The 22,870-nt window shown below is 35.2% G+C and overlaps 1 protein-coding gene across 1 annotated transcript; it reads left to right on the top strand.

Annotated features, from left to right (window-relative positions):
- Positions 1-11,269: 11,269 nt before the first annotated feature.
- On the top strand, positions 11,270-22,569 carry LOC136037148 (uncharacterized). The gene is made up of 3 exons (XM_065719661.1): positions 11,270-11,342; positions 16,331-16,388; positions 20,337-22,569. The coding sequence occupies exons 1-3, from the start codon at positions 11,322-11,324 to the stop codon at positions 21,956-21,958; spliced, it is 1,701 nt and encodes a 566-aa protein (XP_065575733.1). The 5' UTR covers positions 11,270-11,321; the 3' UTR covers positions 21,959-22,569.
- Positions 22,570-22,870: the final 301 nt, after the last annotated feature.

The following is a 22,870-nucleotide window of genomic DNA, read 5'->3' as shown; positions in this document are numbered from 1 at the left end:
ACCCTTAAATTCAGCCTAGCAAACACCCTGCTGTGAAGGTTTCAAGCTCTTACCTGCAAAGGTTTGGGATTTTACATTTTTTGCCAGAAGAAAAACCACGGGTGCGTCTTGGTTTGTTGTTTTGTTTTTCTTTTTTTTTCGCAGGAGTGATGGTATCGAACCAGTAGCCCTGGAACATCGAGAAGAGGCTCACTCGAACGAAAATTAAAAGTTCCAGTGTCCTTTTTAAGTGAACAAAAATAGTGGAGGGCAAATACCCCCCTCCACTACCCATTTTTCTCAAAATCGTCCGATAAAAATTTTTAAATAGCCATTTCGTTCAGCATAGTCGAAAGGTCAAAATATTATGCCTTTGGAGATAGTAAGACTCTTTGTACATGGGGTTAGTTTTCAAGTGGAGGTTTTTCTGTGGGGACGGAAATTTTTGGGGTCAAACTTTCCAGCGGAAATTTTACACTGGGAGGATTTGACAGAGTTCCTACACAAAATTATTTTTATTTGTCTTACTTTCTCTTCGCCCCTTCAATTTTGCATGTGGAGGTGTTCCGGGGGAAATTTTTAGCGGCTTTGGATTTCCAGCTAACAATTTTCACAGAATGAGGTTCTGGAGTGATTGGACAAACGTCCAATCACTTAGTTGTATACTAAGGAGAATGTTTTTGGCTGAATTGTTTACAATAAATTCTACGGAAGGGGGGGGGAGATATTCAGGAATTACCCGGAGAAACTTTGACGGGGAAACGCGTATTTTACGGGGGAAGAAGTTTCCGGGGAAGAGTATAAGTTTTTTCAACTGAAAGAAAGGAGTAATGTTAAAACTTAAAACGAACAGAAACTTTTCCGTATTTGAATAGGTTGTACCCCACCTCAATACCTTGCTCTTAATCCTGCTCAATGCCTTACTCTAAATGTCTGAAGACAATCAAATGGTTGTATAAAAATATCAAGAGCACCACTATATGTAGTAAAAAAAAAGAAGCTATTTACACTTCACAAACTCGATAAGAGGTATTAAGCAGAGCATAAATGTCTTCACAGTTAACAAGTTCATACATTTTTTACCTCATTTAATGGTAATAAACCTGATACGTCTTCTTGTCTTGTTGGGTTGGGAAACTTTCCTAAATGGTAATGGTATGTCCCTCGCTTGGGGGGTGGGGGAGAAAACTCTCCAATAAACTCTCGCTTTGGAAGTAGGGAAACTCTGCAATAATCTCTATATCTTCTTTGGTTGCTGATGTAGTCAAAAACTTCTCGAACATGATAAGATCTTCTTGTGTTGACGATGAAGATACACCAATATCAGACTTCACTCTGACAAAATAGTTTATTTTCTCGTTAGCTGTTACTTCAGTAAGTACCGATAAAAACTATTTTGACGAGGGTAAGGAAAAGAGAGTTTTTGAGGTGGTAAACAACTCCTTGAGGGCCCAGGAAATTCATGAGCAAATTTTTAGAGGTTTATAGCAACGTTAAAAAGTCTAGAATACTCTTAAAGAGTGCCTCTCGTAGATATGTATGAAATATTTGCTCTCTATTTTTAACAAATCATAAATAGGATTATGGCATAGGTGGTTTTTATTTTAAATAGTCGTAAAATTAACTAATATCAAAATTAGATGTTAGATCCTGATGAGTGTATTTAAATGGAGGGGAATGGGAAAATAATAGAAGTTAAAATCCGAAAAAACCTTTAAAGAATTATCGCAGCTAATTAAACCGCGAGATATTTACGTCCAATGGTAGGAATTCTCATAGTAATTCCTACGCGGAAAAATCCTGAAATAATTATGACCCTTTTCTCCAGAGTTGAGGGGGGAAGGACTCAAATATTTGGTCTTTACTTCCATAAACGAACTACGTGAAGAAGAGTCCGTGCAGTATGGGACCTAGCCTTCAAACTCTATTATATTCGGGTGGTGAGGGGATGGAAGAATCAGACTTAAATTACCCATGTAAATTAAGCTTAGCTTGGTTTGTTATAAAAAAAAATAGAAGCTAAAAGATCAGTTTAAACGATTAACAATTATCCAGTTTCTTAAAAAAATAGAAAAGGGTATAATTTACAAATACGTAAGTACGATAGGTTGCCCGTCTCCTCCAGAGTGGAGGAAGAGAGGGTACACTCATGCTAATCCTCGAAAAAAGCTTAGGCAGGATGGTAGAATAGTTGCTGCTAATATAAAAATAATCTGTTCGTTGAATTTAGACTGTACAGTTCCGTTTTTCCCTCTCAGTTACGACAAAAAATAATCAGCTAAAATTTAATAAATGGAAGAACAAAACGTTAAAACTGATAAACGGTGCAATCGTTAAGAACATTGGGCGGAAAGGATGAAAAAGAATGCCCATTGGGACAAGCGTTCTCAAACCCTAGAAGGGCCAGGGCCCCAAGACAGAAACAAATAATCTCATCCGTTTGCTCCGGAAAAATGATAAAGATAGGCTGAGCTAAATTTTAATAGAAGGAGTAAATTAAAGAAAGCCAAAGAGGGTGCGTACTTCCGAACCCCATAAAGGCCCTAAGACCGAGCCATCACTCTTACACTAGCAAAATACAATAGCAAAACTAGTAAGAATCACGTGTTATCCCGCCATACTACATGGCAAAATGCCTATTATGCCCCATATGTGGCGTTTCTAACGCCACCGCTATCCCTCAACGTAAAAAAAGCTTCTACGACCAATAAAGAAAGCTAAAAAAGACAACACGATCGGTGGACAGGGAAATCCGATCTTTCCATATGACCCTTAGAAACAAGGTAAAATACAATCCCGTCATTATTCCCCATAGACACGAGGTTAAATACCAATCTTTCAGTATTCCTCGTAGATACAAGGTAAAATACCAGTCTATCAGTAATTCCTCTAGTCGATCTGTCTGTAAGCCCCTTAGAAACAACTAAAAAGAGAGATTTTGATTTCGAGATAGGTTGATCTGTCAGGAAGTGACCTCAGGTTTACTATTGATACCTTAGGCCATTCGTAGAATGTTGTTGACACACCCTGTTGACAACCAGCATGCTCATAGTCTGTTTTGATTTAGTTAAACATCCCCCTGAACATTCCCTGAAAGTCTCAACTTAATGCACTTAGGCTGAGTATTAACAGCAGTAGCAAAGGTTTCTTAGATGGAATTTGCAAAAAAAAGTTATTATTACATTTATTTATGTTTGCATTAGAATTATGGCTTATATAGTGATATTAAATGAGCAGAAAATATAGATTTACAAACATAAAATACTAATGGAATTTTTATTAGAATATAAGTTGCTCCATCAAATATTATAGATGCACTTCAGTTCTTTTACGATTTTCCCTAGTTAACGAACTATGATAGTTTAGCTCTAGCGGAAAGCAATTTTGTATTCACCCCTCTTAGAAATAAGTGCTTATCTAGTAATAAGAGTCTAATGCGATAGATTCATTACAGTACATGAAAGCGTTATATCAATATTAAAAACAAAATGGCTGTTAAGCCATTTTCCTCTTCAAAAATCTTTTTAGAGATCATAGATATGGCTCAAGACAAGTACTTCATTCGAGATGCGAATAAACATTTTGGAGGATAGCCCATCACAAAAAAATGGGGCAAAAAAAAGGACTAAAGATTATTATTTTGATTATCTCGACACTTAAGTCCTTAAGTCGTTTGACTAAAGGGACTACAATATAGAAGTTGAAATAATACAGAATTAATGAACCTCTCAAAACCCAACCCGATGAAGGGCCAAAAAGGGCAAAAACCTTCGTTTTGAAGGCGTGGTCATCGAAAGAGGGCTTCCCCTACTGGAAATCCATAGTTCTAGACCCCTTTCGAAAAGAAATAACACAGTAGAAAAGAAATACAACCGGTATTATGAAAGGATACCAAAAGGACACGGAGACTATAATTCATGACGAGAGAAATGGGAAGGGACTACTATACGAAAACACTCGATAACCAGGAGAAACTCAACCCTCATATGCTAGGCAAAATGAAAGGGCATCTTCGGTTAGAAATAAAATATATACTGGCCAAAGAAATATAGAATGAACAAATTCAAAAAATGAATTAAGAAAAATTGACGACCAGAGAAATCGAAATGAACCGAATAGCAAAAATAGTATGAACTCAGGATCCAGCAGGGATTCCCGAAAAAGCGATCATGTTGACTATTTGCAGATGATGAATAACTTGATCAAGGAGATGTAGGGAAATAAATGAAAAGAGGAGGAAGATAGGAAAGAAAGAAAAAAGACAGAAAACCTGGAGAAAGAAAAGAATATGAGCTCAAGATGCACCAGGCTTTTTGATAAGAAGTGTGAATAATTGATCAGATGGATATTTACCGTAATCTGTTCTAAAATACACATTAATGAAGATACAACTCTCAACCCTAATTGCAAAAAAACAATCGGCCATCTAAGTAAGTCAGAATTGACATCTGGAAGTACAAAGGATGCTTGACCTCCCAATGGGCTATCCCTCTTATTTAACATATTAGCAGGCAAACAGAATGATGAAGCACTTTTTAACTTAAGTAAATTTAAATTATGCTTTTAAATGAAGCTTTTAACTAAGCTGATAAAACGCTTTTGAATAAAATTATCAGAATATCTAGAAATAATATGATGTAGCGCTGGTAGTCCGTTCAAAAAGGCCAAATTAATATTCCAAAATAAAATGCTTAGCATCGTGATCTTACTTTTGATGGTTTACGGTTTTCGGGGCAGTTAACACTATACTGCGCATGACCTTCCACTTTACAAGTAACACAAGTTGGAGTTTCCTTGTACGAGTGATCGGAGGTATTTTTGGTCACTTGCTCTGCATCTCAAATATAAGGTTGGCTTCACACAGTTCACAGCGACAGAGCCAGTAATACGACAGTTAAAGCGCAGACGAGGGAGAAAAACAAAGTCTTGCACAGAAAGGTGCTTGCATCCAACTTTGACCAACCCTTTAGGAATATGTCGAGCTAATTTCTCTCAGCACTCCGTCAGCGGTGGGACACAAACTATCTTTAAAGGTTTTTTTCTCTGACGGATCTTTCAAATCTATCAGAGGGCTTTTGATAACCACCACATAAGAGACTTTTGAAGAAGAACTTGACTGATTTTACCGTTCACACGGTTCAGCTTCAGGCCAATTAGGAACAGTAATATAATTTTTAATAAGGCTGTCCACCTTTCGCAACAGTGCATTTACTTTGGATACAACCGTAGCGTGTCCTGCCTCCTACACGGTCGGAATTTCCCATGGGTTCAGTACTAAAAATTTAGATATAGGAACATTTTTCTTTAAAGCTATGGAAAGATTTTTATACACATCAAAATATTGTTCTTATCTTTCAAGTGTGTTACCAGATGGCTTGTATTTAATAGCTCTTAGTAGCTTGTATTTAGAATTCAGTATTTAGTAGCGTTTTAGCTTGCGAAATTGCGTCTTGATTATAGTAAGCAACCGCTGTTTTTAATATTAATTTAATTTTCATACCATCAGTCATTGATCTCTTCAGAAAAGCTGAAACCGGGCTGAGAACCAGCTTCTCGATCATATTATAGAGAATATTATAAAAAAAGAATTAACTTACTAATTGCAGTATGTGATTAAAGCCATCTATCAATAAGCAGATTACGTTGCTTCCAGGTACCGCTAGTAGGATCTATAAATTTAAGCACTTAGAGTAGATGGTAGCTAACTTGACCATTAAATGGAATTCAGAACAAAGGGGTTCAATGTAGGCATAAGTTACCTTTGATAATGTATTTTGTCGTCCAAAGTAGCTGCACAAGAAAACTAGGCACAACAATTATTCTTTATACATGACACACACCATGTTTAATGAATATTAACTGAATTTACTCTGGCTTGGCAAGAAAATTAACTAATTAGATTACCTAGATTATATTACCAAAGTCACCCGTAAGAAATTTTTTATGGGGGATATGTTGGGGTTTTTCCCCCTTATTATAAGATAAATATTTCTTTTTTCTTATACGTAGATTTACCTATATTATAATTTTATTAGCAAGTTAAACTCTGTTTTCAATGGAGTTTTAAAGGCAATAATTCTGCAAGAGGGAATAAATAGGCTTCCATTGAAGTTATTTTAGTCCTCTCATAGGCTAGCTAAATCTTACCATCGATTTAAAATTTCTGGATAAAGTTACTTCATTTTTGGGGCTCCATTTGTTTTATTGGCTCAAGTCGTCATGTGCTGGCAAAAGAGGCGATCTTAGCTCTTTTCTGTATATGAGACTTTGTTTATTTCCTATTTAGAGCTCATCAAGATAGTGTTTGATTTTACACATTGGTAATAAAAGTGAGTTGTAATTCTACAATTGCTATATAGCATTTTCCCCGAGCCCCAGTAGGGTTTGTAAGAGTGCGTTTGGAGTTACCGTCAACGGTAATACATACTGGAAGGTCCGTTCCCCTCCAAAGGGATGCTTACATATAAATGATTGGTAGCACAGACCGTAGTACTCTGGGCCAAATAGTAAGGCACTTAATCCCTCACAAGTAGTAAACTTGGCGTACTGGTACTGATTAGGGTGTGGCGAACTCACAGCACTAATTGGCAATGGTAAAACTCGCAGAATCCGTGGCGAATCGGATTTGACTGTTGCGCCATGGGCCGTGTAACTTACAATAGTGGTATCAAAACTGACTCTAGTACCACTAGCCTCGTTTGGGGGAGGGGGCAAGGGGTGCATATGGGGAGCTATATAGTCCATCCCCTTGACTCTCCAGAGGGAAACCTATCTTGTCTCCCAAATAAAAATGCTGGAGCTACGCCCCTGTCTAGTACTGCTTGATTACGGAAACTGGTGAAAAAATAGTCCATGAGAGACACTGGGCCGCATAACCATACGGTATTGCCATCAATAGTGGCACTGGTGAAGCTGTACCACGTACAATTGTGAAGTAAGAGTATTTATAGGTAGATATCTTTTTCTATTCAAACATCAAATTGACATGTAGATTGTTAAATAAATACAACTACAGAAGAGAGAATAATGAGGACTTTTTTCCCTAGACAGTGAACCAACAAAGCCTATTTCAATATTTTGGCCCTATATCTAAGGGCCGTCTTCAGCAAAGAAAATAATAAACAATAAAACACTTACAATAAAGGTTTTCGGTTAAAAATCCATTCTTTTTTTAAGATAGCCTTGGCATCATTACTTCTTAACGAAAAGTTCAGCCAAAACTGTGTGATAAAAGCTAAAATTTTACAAGCTAAAAAGGTTCATTCATTGAACTAACTGTATTTATTAAAAATTGGAATAATTTCTTATTGCGATATTTACCTTCTCTGCAGCTAATCTTGTAGTTCTTTTGGGATTGGGCTTGTTTTTATTTGTTCCAATTTTTTTCTCATTTTGAATTAGATTATTTTCTGTAATTAATTTTGTATACATAGGGTTGAGTGTGTATTCACCCAAGTCTCTATTTAGGGATGTATTATTATTTAAGTTTCGTTTGATTTCGATTGCCTCGCGGACAGTTTGTTTGATTCCTAGGACAGTTTGTTCGATTCCTAGAACAGGGACCAAAATTTTCGGTTTTACCAAAACAGGTTCCAGTTACAGACTTGGTAGCATCTTTAGAATGCTCTCTCCACAAATGTAATGCTCTTGTTTCAAACCCAGATATAGTTAGATCTTGTCTGATTAACAGTCTTTACAACACTTCATTAAAGCTTCCTAATTCTCCCAGTAACGCAATGGAAAAATCATATGACACAAAAGTTTTGAACAAACTCAATAATGATTCCTCAATAATAATCGCTAAAGCCGATAAAAGCAACTCCTTAGTAATTATGAATAAAACAAATTATGATAGTAAGATTCAGTCCCATTTAAATGATACAAACACTTATGTTAAATCAACCCATGACCAGACTAATCAATTTGCTCAAAAAGTTATAAAAGAATTAAAAACGCTGAAAGAAAATGGCAGAATCACTCCACAGTTGTACAATAAATTTCCCCCTTGTGGTTTTTTTTTGCTCAAAGTCTTATGGATTACCAAAATTGCACAAACAAGGCATTCCTCTAAGACCCATTGTAGCTAGTGCAAAATCACCTGCCTCAAACATTGGAAAATGGTTGTGCACTGAATTTAAACCATTGCTTCACTCCCAAAAATCTTATAAAAAAAAATCAGTTGATCTTGTAGAAAAATTTAAACAGATAGACATTTCTGAAAATTCCATATTAAGCAGCTTTGGTATAGTTTCCATGTATACTAGTATTGATGTTTCAAAATCTGAGCGATTATTACAAAATAAACTGGAAAACAATTATCATCTAATCGAAAAGTCAACGATAAGTCTAGACATTGATGTTCTCATTCATTTGGTTAAATTGTGTAACAAATATTCCATGCACTTCCAGTTTCGAGATTCATATTACAAACAGGTAAGGGGCCTTCCTATGGGAGCACCTCTATCTGGTCTACTTGCAAATATTTTCGTCGATAATCTTGACTTGTTTGGAATTATGGAGAAAGTGAACTTAAAAGGTTTTCTAAAACATTTAAATACTTACGATAGAAACCTGCAATTTACTCTAGAGACCGAAACAGTTGGAAAAATACCTTTTTTAGATGTATTGATAATACACAGTCTGAATAAACGTGATTTTACAGTTTACAGAAAACCTACGCATACTAATAGATACCTTCACTTCAAATCTAACCATCCTCCACAGGTTAAAAGAGGTGTGGTAATATCTCTTGTGGATAGAGTACTTAATATCTGCTCAGAAACGTATATTGAAAAAGAATTAAATTTTATTAAAGACATACTTTTTAGCAACGGGTACCCAATTTCTCTCATAAATACTGTTATTGCTCAAAGATTAAAGAAACATTCTTCTAAAGCCTTAAATCTCACACCAGAAAACGATTCGAATAATCCCACAAGCACGATTTATCTACCTTATATTCCGAAAATTACTTCAAAACTGAAAAGCGTTTGTTTAAAAAACAATTTACGTGTTGTATTCACAAGTAATTTAAGCATAATGAATCTTCTCAATTCTGGTAAGGATAAAACCCCAGTTACTCGTCTAAGAGGGGCTTATCAAATACCATGTAGTTGTGGAAATTATCACATCGGTCAAACCTACCAAAATTTAGGAACAAGATTACAGCAACACGAAGAAAGTATTGAAAAAGCACTAAAATCTAGAAATAACTCCATATCTTTCAATTCAGCTTTAAGCAATCATATTTTTGGAAATCCAAACCATTATGACGAAACGATTTTAATTAGCAATGACCTAGGAATCAAACAAACTGTCCGCGAGGCAATCGAAATCAAACGAAACTTAAATATTAATACATCCCTAAATAGAGACATGGGTGAATACACACTCAACCCTATGTACACAAAATTAATTACAGAAAATAATCTAATTCAAAATAAAACAAATATAGGAACGAACAAAAACAAGCTCACTCCCAAAAGAACTACAAGATTAGCTGCAGAGAAGGCAAATATCAAACAGTTCGTCGTAACGAACTGTAGTAAGGAGCGACCCGGCTCAATAATAACCAAAACTCTAAAAAACAGAATTTTGATATCAATAGTTACATAAAAAAAATCGCATTTTAATGTTGATTTCAAATATATAAGTTTCATCAAGTTTAGTCCTACCTATTAGAAGCCTGAGAAAATTTGCCCTATTTTAGAAAATAGGGGGAAACACCCCCTAAAAGTCGTAGAATCTAACGAAAATCACACCATCAGATTCAGCGTATCAGAGAACCCTACTGTACAAGTTCCAAGCTCCTATCTACAAAAATGTTGAAATTTGTATTTTTCGCCAGAAGAAAAATCACGGATACGTGTTCATTTGTTTTTTTTTGTTTTTTTTTTCTTTTTCCCAGGGGTGATCGTATCGAACCAGCGGTCCTAGAATTTTGCAAGAGGGCACATTCGAACGGAAATGAAAAGTTCTAGTGCCCTTTTTAGGTGACCAAAAAATTGGAGGGCATCTAGGCCCCCTCCCACGCTCATTTTTCCCCAAAGTTGTCGGATCAAAATTCTGAGATAGCCATTTTATTCATCATAGTCGGAAAACCTTATAACTATGTCTTTTGGGACGACTTACTCCCCCACAGTCCCCGTAGGAGGGCCTGCAAGTAACAAATTTTGACCAGTGTTTGCATATAGTAATGGTTTTTGGGGAGTGTACAGACGTTTTCAGGGTTCCTAGAAAAAAAAGCAACATTACTGCTCTCAACTCTAATTTTTAAAACAGTAAAAACTTTAGCGTAAAGAGCATGGCGTTGAAGAGGCAACAGCCCCTTTCATATACGGGGTAATTTCTGTTCGTTTTAAGTTTTAATGTTGCTGCTTACTTTCAGTTAAAAAAAACTTGTTTTTTATTTATCGTACTAAGAAATTATTCCAATTTTTAATAAATACAGTTAGTTCAATGAATGGACCTTTTTAGCTTGTAAAGTTTTAGCTTTTATCACACAGTCTTGACTGAACTTTTCGTTAAGAAGTAATGATGTCAAGGCTATCTTAAAAAAAAGAATGGATTTTTAACCGAAAACCTTTATTGTAAGTATTTTATTGTTTATTATTTTCTTTGCAGAAGACGGTCCTTAGATATAGGGCCGAAATATTCATATAGGTTTTGTTGGTTCACTGTCTTGGAAAAAGTCCTCATTATTCTCTCTTTTGTAGTTGTATTATGGAAAGGCAGTGTGGTCTTTGTCATTTTCAAATAAATAAAGGGGAGAAATTGAAAAGTTTTCCTTGATAGTTCTGCGTATTTATTAGTTTTTTTTCCTTTTTTTAATTGATTATTTCTACAAACCGAGAAATAATCATAGCATGCGCAAAATAATTACAAGATCTCCAACAGTTTTAAGAAAAACCAGACTTTATTGTGCAGGCCTGGTTCGATATTTTGACATTAATCATCAGCCAAAACAATGCAATTTATGGCTCACCCTCTATATGATAGCATCCTGAGAAAGAAAAGGGTAAAACCCTTAATTTTGTTGAAATCAGAATAAAATTTCATACATCATGAAAATTATATTTAGATAGTCTAGTAAAATCTGGTATAGTTTGAAAAATGTTTACGCTCCTCATTCCCTCTCCCTATACAGAGTAGATTAGGATGCTATGATCAGTAGATACGAAATTAACCGTAATCTTTTACTTGAAATTTGTACATTTAAAAGCTATTTATATTTCTTTCGCAGTATTGGCAAAACACACTATGAAATAATCGCCTATAAAATACCGTTCATGGAACTTTGAAAAATTACTCTGATTCTTACCAGATGTTTTTAACGCTTTGACATGAAACTTGTAATAAATAAAGTGAGTATTCTCATTTGTGTTTCTATAAAGATTTTCAATCGAGATTCATTTTAGAATGTAAGAGCCTTAAATGTTTATCATGTTTCCCGTTGTATGTTTTCTTAGTTATCCATAAAAACATGTTAATAGGGCAAAAAAGAACCAGGTTAACGCTTAGAGGAAGGATATTCAAATATAAATACTGCTAATACTACTACTAACAACTTACCACCGCACCAAGCCACTTGAGGCCAAGACAGCTAGGCAAACTCCTCCTTTATCCCAATCTTTTCAAAGCCTCCCCTTTTAAACGCTCCCAGGAGGCTCCCATTTCCTTTAAACTATTTTTAATGACATCCCCCACCCCAGACGAGGATGACCTGCTTTTTGTTTGGTCCTAGACGGTTGGCCAAAAAAAAATTTTTTTTGGCAATCTATCATCCTTCATCTGCAGAACGTGCCCTAGTATTCTCAACCTTTCTTTTACTATAGCCCTAGAAAGTGGGATTGAACCAGATTTTTGGTAAAACCTACTGTTTGAAATATGGTCAGTCAGCCGGGTAACCAGAACAATCCGTAGGCAATTTCTATGGAAAACATCAGTAAGTCATCCACTTTTCAGAGCGCCCACGCTTCAGAGCCATATTTGACCCTTGTCCTCAGTGTACCTTCCAGTATTCTAATCTTGGTTTGCAGACTTATCTTCCCATTCTTCCAAACTTTTTTAACTGTAAAAAAACTCCCTGGGCCTTGGCTATTCTACTTTTAACATATTCACTGCTCCCATCGTCTTTAATAATAATACTAAGAAGGTAAGTGAAGCTGCCCGCCTGATCAATCTTTTGGTTACCCAACTTCACCTTTTCATGTTCACTCATTCCTAGCCTTAGGGAATTATTCTTCTTAACATTAATTTTCAAACCTATTCTAACATCCTAAACTCGCAAAACCTCTAAAAGCTCAATCATTTTGCTCACACTTTCGTCTAGGTTGCTTAATTCACCAGTATAATCTAAGTCCTGGTGAGTTTTTCCTCCCCATTTGATTCTGTGGTCTTCCATTGCCTTTGCTGGTGTCCTTAAGACAAAGTCTGTTAGAAAATCCTCATCAAGGGGGACAGAACACAACCCTACTTAACTCCTCATTTAATGCAATACCAATTGCCAACCTCATTCCCTACCTAATCGCAGTATTGTTATTCTCGTACATGGCATTAATTACTTTAATGTATTTGTCTGGTATTCCATACAAGGATAATATCTTTTCTAAAGCTCTTCTATCAACAGAATCGAACGCTTGCTCATTATCTGTAAAACTAAGGGCCAAAGGTGTTTGACAAATAACGCAATTTTCAATTATTAACTATAGGGTGGAAATTTGGTCGGCACGTCCTCTACCTTTTTTAAGATCTCACTGTACTTCTCTCATAACTTTGTCTACAGCATCTCTCAGTCTAAGAAACATCTGATTACTAAGTAATTTGCTACCTACAGACACCAGACTAACGCCTCGACAATTACGACACTCGCTCTTATCACCTTTCTTATACAGTGGTTTAAGTAAGGTTTTCCTAAGATCGTTAAGTACTTCCCTTTTTTCAAAAATCATATTCATAATTTTCAGTAAGTTATTTCTAGCCTCAGAGCCACCGTATTTAAGAAACTCATTTTCCACACTATCAGCATCTGAAGCCTTATTATTTGTTAATCCTTTTAGTACTGTCGCTAATTCTTCCTCACAAAACAAAAAGTCCGTCACATCCAAGGTATCAAAAACTTTTTTGTTTTCCTCTATATCTTTTCATGCAACTGTGTCTCGGTCTTGCATTCTCAAAATGTTCCACCCATGCCTCTTTAACTCTTTCCTTATCACTATTTGTGGCCCCGTTCCTATCTTTATCTGGGACAAGTTCGGATTGAAAACTCCATCTCAATTTACCAACATGGCAGTAAAATATTTTACTATTTTGCCGTCTAGCTGCATCTTCCAGATCTTCGTCAATTTGAGCCATGCCCACCATTTCACACCTCCTTAGTTCATATTTTAAAGCTTTCTCCAATTTCTTTACATTCTTTTTGTTTTCATAAAATCTATCACTCAAAGAATTCTTATACAAACCCTTTTCCTCTCTATTAAGTAAATAGCTTTTTCACTAATATTTCTAGCTGCAGTCTTAACTTTCTTCCCTAAGACAGCATCAGCAGCTTCACGACTCGTTTTTCTAAAAATAGTTCAACCACCTTCCACATTGTCAAATTTTGAACTCTCAAGTCTAGTATTCAACTATACCTGGAAAGCTTCTCTCAACTTCTCATGCCGAAGTCTACGAACATCGTAACTTCCTGGGAGGTAGCTACCCTTCCAAAACTTCAGCTTTAAATTAACCCTAGACACTACTAGATGGCGATGTTTACTTTTAACATCAATAACAGCACTCCTATCCACCCAATTATCCTGTGTTGATCCTGCCAGTCTTCGTTTTACTATAACATAATCATTAAGGTCTAATGTCTTACCTTCGCGCAAATACCATGTCAAATTATGGGTCGTTTTATGACCAAACGCCGTATTGGTTATAGCTAGATTGTTATACCTACAAAATTGCAAAAGTCTGTATCCATTACTGTTTTCTTTTCTTGCACCGAGTTTAACCTATTTTTACTGACCTGGGCATTAAAATCTCCTAGTAAAATACCACATTTCTACCTGGGACCCTGTCTATTTGCTGCAATAACTTTAAGTAAATTCATCTGAGTCAGTAGTGTCTCCGTCAATTGGTTCGACAGGGGCATATACTACAATAACTGATACCCTTTATTTTTTAGTCATAAAATGAGCAACGTGTAGTCTGTTATTAATACCTCCCATCCTAAACAAGATTTAGCAGCTTCCTTACTCAGCATGGGCCCTACTCCCTGTCTCTATACCCCATCCTCCCTGCCTTAGTAAAAAAATTCTACATCACCTAGTTTCATACTTCCTACCCCCTGAGATATGAGCTTCTGAAACTCTTAATAAGTCCAGTTCGAATTGTCTAAATTCGTCAGTCATAATGTCGATACGATAGTCATTTTTAACGCTGGAACATTCCAAGCTCCAATTTTCTTGTTCTTTAAATCATTGAAATTATTTTGGCCTCGGGAAAAGCAATGATACCGGGCACCAGTGTAGGACGGAGATCAACGTATCTTCTCAAGTCTTCACTGAAGTGCTTAAGCCGGCTTAGAACCGGACAGCAAGAAGTCCCTGGGACATCCAGTATGAACGGTGGCTTTGTGCTCATCTTGTGCTCAATTCTGGGCCCATCTTGGTCACAGCATGGTTTTCAGCACTTGTCGATTCTCTTCTATCAGCAAGAGTAGAATTCTTGCACGGACAGTCAATCCTACGGGGTGGTCTACGGGTGATCAATCCTTAGTAGATAAATTAACTAGGAAGAGACTTTTCAGTCCGAAAACGCCCGTCAAAATAAACCAAGCCCAGAAGAACTACTTATTAATCAAAATTCCTTGTAAATTTTTTATTAGTATAAAAATGTCTGAATAAATTGCTTTCGAATTCATTATGTGTATACCAGTTAAGATTTTTGTTTATTTGAGAGAGCTGTAAAGCCTATACATTCTGTTATACAACATTAAAAGATTTGTAAATCATTGTTTCCTATTATTCAACATACCATGATGAAACGACAATGAAATTACAGAAATTACAATGAAGCCAAAGTTAAACCCAGAAGAACTATAACAAATAAGTTTGGTATTACCGTAGATAACTTCGAAGACCACACTACCTTTCCATGACGAAAGTAAAACAGTTCAAAATAGGGATGAAACCTTTTTATTGACAGTGAATATATATAAAATTATTTAACTGGATATTTCGAACACATATACAGTGTTCATCATCAGCAGTGAAACTTATAAGTTATACTGCTTATAAGTTTTATTAGCAGTAAAGTCAGCAGTCGAAATATCCAGTTAAATAATTTTATATCTATTCACTGTCAATAAAAAGGTTTCATCCCTATTTTGAACTGTTTTACTTTCGTTTTGGTATTACCAAATCCTCAAATCCTCCATAATTCTTGAGTGTCAATTGCACTTTAATGAAAAGAAAATTCATATTGAAATGTTTTCATTTCAACTATAACATTAAAAACAAAATTATATCTCGGCTTAAACTTCTAGACATTTCTAGACTTCTAAACTTTTTTGCTTCGATATCATATATTTGCAACAGTCACTTTAGCTTAGTTATATATATTAGCTAGCTTAGACCAATTATTCAATAAATTTGTCCGGTACAGAACAATTTTCTAACAACTTATTCGTCCAATAAAACAAAATCCTCTCAGATGTGTCAAATACATATTGACTAGACTGAAGCTTTATGTTGATTTGTCAGTAAGTGCAAGTGAAACTTTTGTCTTTTTTTGGTTTGAAAAGACTGCAGCAACACACTTGTTTGTAGTACCAAGACTTTTTGTGCTTTAGTTTACATTTCTTGGAAATTTTAGGCTCTGAAGCATCCATGTCAAAAGTTTGTCTTATACACAGCTGCTGAAATTTTTGGAATAGCCTCGTCAAACTCCAGAAATTAAAGAAGTATCATACAATTAACAGATCTGGCTAATCTTGAAATTTGTCTAATCTCGATATTCATCTCTTAAATCAACTCCTTCATAGAACAAAAGGTAATTAATGCTTATACAGATTTCTCACAACAATATTTTTGAAAACCTCAAAAGCAATCCGTTCGAACTATTTGGCTCGCTAAATGTTGACGATTTCCAATGACAGAGCATTATCAAAGCACGAGCGGAGCGCTATCCAATTAAATCCAATGGCATTGCGTGGGCGGGCTAGTTTTGTTTGATGGCCGATTGATGGCCGATTTGATAGCTGAGGAGCACTTTGACCCATGTGTTTTACTAGAAGTGTTACATCTAGTAAAACCTAATAGATAACCTGTGATAGAGCGACAACTGATGTGTTTTTCTTACCTTTCAGAATCAACAAGAAAAATCGTCTACGCTTTTTGGTATCCTCGTTTTTTCAGTAATCTTCGGTGAGTAATTACTAAAAAGGAATAAACTTGTTCATAGTTTAATCCTGAAATTTATTAAATTAAAAAAAAAAAATCGGTGAAAGTAAAGAGTAAAAATGAAATTAAAGCAACCAGAAATCATCACGTATATCAAAAGGGCTGCCATCTTCTATCTACGCTTCTACTCTTTACGTTAAATCGATGAATAAATTAATTTATTTAAAGGAAACAGAGAAAAAATTGCAAGACTTTAGACCCCACAAAGGCTTTTTTAGTCCCTGAGTGTGGGAGACTAAACATGAAATCAAATATGAGCACTAAAATCAAACAGAAAAACAAGAAGCAAAAAAAGGAAAAAACTATTAAACAACAACATCAAAAATACCAGGTCCATCAAAATAAATGAACAAAACAAATTAAAAAGGAAACGTAGAGGGGCAAAAGTTAAAGGAGGAGAAAATTAACTCTCTAAGCATAAGAGGTGGTTGGTTCGTTCTATTTTAAATAATCCATAAGAATGACATAGCCGAAATCTAACTGGTAGAGAATTCTATATGGAGGCACAACATAAAACTGGATTAAAATCTGATCTTATGATTTTGATTTTATATATGAAAATATCCGTGTCATTTCTGAGAGAAAATGAAACAGAAGATTCCTGTCTTATTTCGGCGTAAAAGATATAATTGTTTGAAGAAGTTAGGGAAGAGTCAATGAAAATACTTAAAAAATGAAACAAGAGGAAAGAAAGATATGTGTGGATCGACCATCCAATCAATTCATGCTGATAGGGCCTGTCACCTCAGATACTAATTTAATTGCTCTGTTACATGTTTTTAAAATAGGGAGGGTAAAAGAAGACAATGTTGATAACCAAACTGCTGGACAGCAGTACATATCAGATTGAATGAGGGAGTGAAAGAGGACCTTTATAATTAAACCAGGGAAACAATAACAAACCTTCTGAACAGCTATTAGGCTTCTGGAGAAATTAAATTTCTCAAGAGAAAAGTGATGTTTGAAATACAGATTTTTGTCAAATAAAATGCCGAGGAATTGAGATTGTCCATCAGGGGCACGATTTATATCACAACGAGTGGTAGAAATAGTTTGAACCGATGGACAAGAAGTACCTGACCTCAAAAAGATAAGTAGGCTAGATTTTGGTAGATTTAGGGCAAGGTGATTTGCATAGATCCAAACAATGGTTCTTCGTCGTAAGGAATACATTACCACTATAAGGAAAGAATACTTAATTTCTCGACACCCAAAAGTACTATCATCTGAAAATGCAAATAGTACAAAGTTTTGAGCTGCCTCACTAGGTGGAACAAAATTTTGAACACAAATACTACAAAATTTCGTTTAGTTTTTCTAGATTCAGTAATGTAAAGATCGTTGAGGAATATAAGGAAAATACGATAAATAGACACTTGAGGATCATCAAAATCAACACAGAACTGATATTGAAACTTTTGGTCAATACTGATACGACTTTTCAAATAAATGAGCTTCAGACCAATGATAATTGTGCCCTGTATTCCTATGTGTTCCATCTTGGAGAGTATGATAGTAAGTAACATGCTGTCAAACGCTTTTCTGATATCAAGGAAAATTGGTGCCAGAACTCTACCCTCATCAAGTGCTTTGTGAATGAACTTCAGCAAGGCCGTGAAAGCATGTTCTGTTGAGTGTTTAGGGTGAAAACTAAAATATATATAATGGAAAAACTGTTTTTCATCAAGAAACAACTGAAGTCTAGACATATATTTTTCAAAAAAATTACTAAGGCCTATAAAGGAGAAATTGGTCGATAGTTAGAAGGATCATCTCTAGAACCACCCTTTCGGAGAACAATTAATCTGGCAGGTTTTAGGGCTCTAAAAAAAGTTTCACTCAAAATGATAAGCTAACAAGAATCGTGAGAGGAGATAGAATAGAGGGTAATATAAACTTTAAAAACTTGACAGGAATTTGGTCAGGTCAAAAAGAGGAAGATCCAATTTGCTCAGCAGCAATTCTCTGGACTTCAAACTCGGAAACAGGATCCAACCCCGTCAGTATTAGAAAAGAAGGATCAAGGTACCTTTTAAAGTCACTGGTAGAAGAAGCACTAATGAAAATATCTTCAGAAACTGATTTCCCTATGGATGCAAATTAAGAGCAAAATTCATCCATAAAGATCTTGCTATTTGTTTTAACTGCCTCCTTAGAAATTAATTTTTTTTTTTGGTAGGTTGTTTACCTTAAATTACCTTAAATCACAGCTTGGAGTGAAATAAGGACTTTCGATCCTGTTGAATCACTCCTTGTGATGTCAGTTGCATACTTGATTGATTAGATTCTGGTGGAAACTAATAAACCACTTATTTTGTCAATTATTTTCTAAACAATTTATTTTGGAATTTGGATGAAAAATTGTGTCTATAAGTTCCTCGGTTTTTTTCATATTCTTGCCGAATTGGGAGAACATTTATGAGTAATAAATACTCTTGGCTTTACGAATTAAGAAGTTTAATAAATTTCTATATTTTTTCTACTTTTCAAGATGATGATGAGAGCTAGAGGACTTGAATGCCTTCCACAAATAAGTATTTCTTTTTATACCATTAAGAAGAGCTGCAAACATCCAAGGGGCACGAGGAACTGAACACTTGGAACTTTTAACATCTGAGGTTGCAAAAGAACTATCAACAAAGGCCTCTTTGATAAAATCACAAAATTGGTTGAAAAGATTACCAACAGACCAACTTGAATCAGTGAAGAACTCCCATGAGGTATCAGACAATCGCAATTTAAACTGTTCAAGTTGATGCTGTTTGTAATGGAATGGTAAATTACAAGGAATGGATGGGATTGAAGGTACACCAGAGATAGAATAATTTGTAATAGAACAATTTGGAAAGTGGTCACAGATAGCAGGCATGATAACAAAGCTCGACTTAGGCACTAAAATAGAAAAATATTGTCAATTAATTTGGAAGATGTGTCACTAAGTCTAGTAGGAATAGAAGGAAACATATTAAAGGATAAAGCAGAGGATAAAAGTCATAGGAAGTTGTAGATGATGTTTTTAACAGGTTAACACTGAAGTCTACTAAAATGAAATTCTATAATTACTTCTGCATATTTCATACTTAACCTTGACAAAAATTCCTTGGAAACAAGGAATCGATTTGCTTGGTTGGTTCTGTATTTGTCTAATGATTGCTAACTTTTTGTCGATCGAAATTTCAATGAAAACAGACTCAAAAATTCCATTCAAAACTTTACAAAGATCACTGCGCAAAGTGTAATCCAGGTAATCAGCACTACAAAATACTAGATGTGACGGCCCTGTGGATTTCGTGAGACCCATGGCCACTACTCTTTTCTTTCTTTAATGGTTTAAGTTGAACGGCAAACCCTCAGGGCAAGATGCAGGTGCATGTTACATCATAGGAAATAATTACTAAGAGATGCAGGTGCGTGTTACGTAACAACCCCTTAGGGCAAGACGCAGGTGCATGTTACGTCATTGGGCTGGTTGCCTTCTGCTCAGTTCCATCTCTTAAAAAGAGCACTGAAACTTTCAATTTCAATCAAAAGAGTTGCGTTTCTTTTTCCTTTGACCACCCCTTTCATAAAAGGTGGCTAGGAAAAGAATTTTGATAAAAAAAAAACAATACATTGCACGCACTTGGCTCTCTAGCTAGGCTGCGCTGTACCATTGGTTTTAATATGTTATTTTTAAACTTTATTTGATAGAGTATTGCTTACTATAAAAAAAGATGTTGCTTGATCGTGAACACATTTTGCTAATTTTCTTGTTTACATTAAGCATCACGTTTGTTATATTGATAATATAATTTCAAGTAAAAGCACAGATAATTAGCCATGCTTTTATTTCTCATAGCCTTGTGTAAGCATTTGTACAATCACTGAAGCCACTTTTCTTAACAATAAAGGCTAATTTTTTTTCATTTTCAGCGAGCAATACTGAGGCCAAAGAAAATAGCCACAGTGACAGAAGATTTGGTGAAATTCAAAAGTTGGGACCAAAATTTTCCCCTTTGAATACAAATTTCATATATATCAACCCTGGTATTGATGGAAAGGCAAGTCTCAGAAAACTAGCTAGCTATAAGAAAGTATCAGATAGACCTCCCCAAAAAAAGACAAAAGTTTCAGTATTCACCCCTTTACTGACAAATAACTCTAAATCCAAGGTAGCCCATAGACAAATTAAAAAGCGAAAAGGGAGGAAAATTAGCAAGAAAAGAAAAAATTACAATTTCAGAAATGAAGATCATAGTAAAAGAGCAGTTTTAAAAGATGGAAAAGTGCCCAATACAGGAAAAGATGTGCTGACTCAAGCACCATTTAAGAGCAAAAACTATACCCAGCTTTTGGTAGGGAATAAATCCATGTTGGGTAACAACAAGAAAGACAACAATTTTAATCGTACAGAGAACCAGCATAAAATAAACAATACAACTAGAAGCCAAATCATATATGAATGGCAGCTATTTGACCGTTCGAAGCTTCCAGGAAGAGAATCGTCCAAAAGTCACGAGTATTCAATGAACAGCCTAAAAATGAATAAAACCAACTCAATATTGGTATTAGATGCTCAAAAAGAAAAATCGAACGCTTCGAAAGAGACTAATGCAAATAGAAACATGTCGTTAAATTGGTCAGATATTACTACAAGAAACCCGTTGGTTATCAATAAGCTTGAGTTAGATGGTACTAAAACAGCGGCCTCAAAAGTTGAAAAAGATGCAGAAGAACACAGTGCTCCAGAAGAAAAACAGAAAAATTATAGTGATTCAATGAATCAGTCAAAACTCACCACAGGAAACCCATCTAACTCCCACCATTTTGAGATAAATAGTACAAAGCCAAATCAAACCACTGCTATGATGTCTAAAAATACCAATAAAGGTAGACCAAATAATTCAGAAGAGATTAAGACAAATGATAGTCATTCATTGATTCAGTCAGAAACTGCAACAAAAAAACTGTCAGGAATCCCTTCCCGTTTGGGTTCAAATCTTGGCACCCATAAACTATCTTTTAAAAATATTCCAAGTATGACACGTGTTACGAAATCTGAATACCCTTCAAATTCAAACTTAGAGCAGTCTATTATGACAAAGTTCATCAATGTCCCAGCAATAGGAACACTTCAAGTTCAAATTGGTATAGTTCATGGACTTAAGATTAATAACTCTTCCAAGTATGGGGCAGCTAGCCTCAGAACCAAAGACAAAAATTACCACAATGCATCAGAAGTAGAAATCCAAACAAAACCAAATGGGGCTGCCACGCCAACCAGTGAATTAAGCCAGCCTTTGCGCAAAATTTTCATGAAACCCAGATACAGACCATCAACACCTAATTACAGTCAGACAAAGAAAGAAAATAAGAAAAAGGAACAGATAGCAGTATATTACCAAGAAGCAGAAAAATTTATGAAAAGCATAAACGGAGAGCCAGAATCTGCACCACTATTGTCTATTCCTGGGATAAGGTTGCTGGATCCCTCTGTACCAGTTCGAGTAGTTGGAACGAAGCCTAAGCATTCTGGGTCAATGTTATTCTTATAGAACTGGATATATAACATACGAGTTTCGTTTGACTCACCATGTGAGGAAGCAGGATAGGTGCTTTTCCCAAAATTTTATTGTATATGCAGCGTAATTTACCTATTTTGTTTGTTATTTTTTAAATATCGAGCCCCCTCGCAATCTGACCCAGATAACCTGGGACCCAGGCTGAGCACTATTTTATTTTTTCTTTTCTTTTTAGCCTGAAAGATTCTTGGACTTTTAAACATGACTTATTTATTCAAATTTTAATGAAAATTTCACTAAAATCAAGATAGGAAATATCATCCCTTAGTAAATAAATTATAAAATTCCATCCTTAGTTTTGTAATAAAAATCAGTATAAACAAGAGTTTGGCAACTGCCCACTAGCTGTAAATGTCTCAAGCCTTCGGCGTCATCTGTGTTTTATTTAAAATATTACGTGTCTTGAAAAATCCTTCGAAAGAAGAAAAACCATAATCTGAATAATTGTCATATTATGGTTTCTGTTTGTTTTGGGTTTCATTTATTCTTTGATAGTAGTTTCTGGTCGCTTTGAGTGTGAATTGTTATAAGAATTTATTTCTGCTCGTCTTAAGTTTAATATAGTTCTATTTTCCGTTGAAAAACTTCTTTTTCGGATTTTTTTTTTTAATTTCTGTTGTCTTTTGATTGCCAAAGTTTTGGGTTTTTCAGCATTTCCCATTCCAGCAGCAGTTTTTTTTTCAATATCAAAGTTTCATCAAAGTATCAAAATATGAAAATGATGTTTTTTTTAATATTGAAGTTTTAAAGTTGAACATACTTTTTGATATTCCATAAAAGTAGTCAAAAGTACATGTAGTTGCAGTAGCAAGCAATCACAGTCACAGCTGCGAGTAGTCGCGGTTGGAAGTCACATTTGCAGTCGCAAGCAGTTTTATTTGCAGC

Source organism: Artemia franciscana, chromosome 16 (assembly GCF_032884065.1).
Source record: "Artemia franciscana chromosome 16, ASM3288406v1, whole genome shotgun sequence".
Lineage (NCBI taxonomy): Eukaryota > Metazoa > Arthropoda > Branchiopoda > Anostraca > Artemiidae > Artemia > Artemia franciscana.
This window is presented reverse-complemented; position numbering and strand designations above follow the sequence as displayed.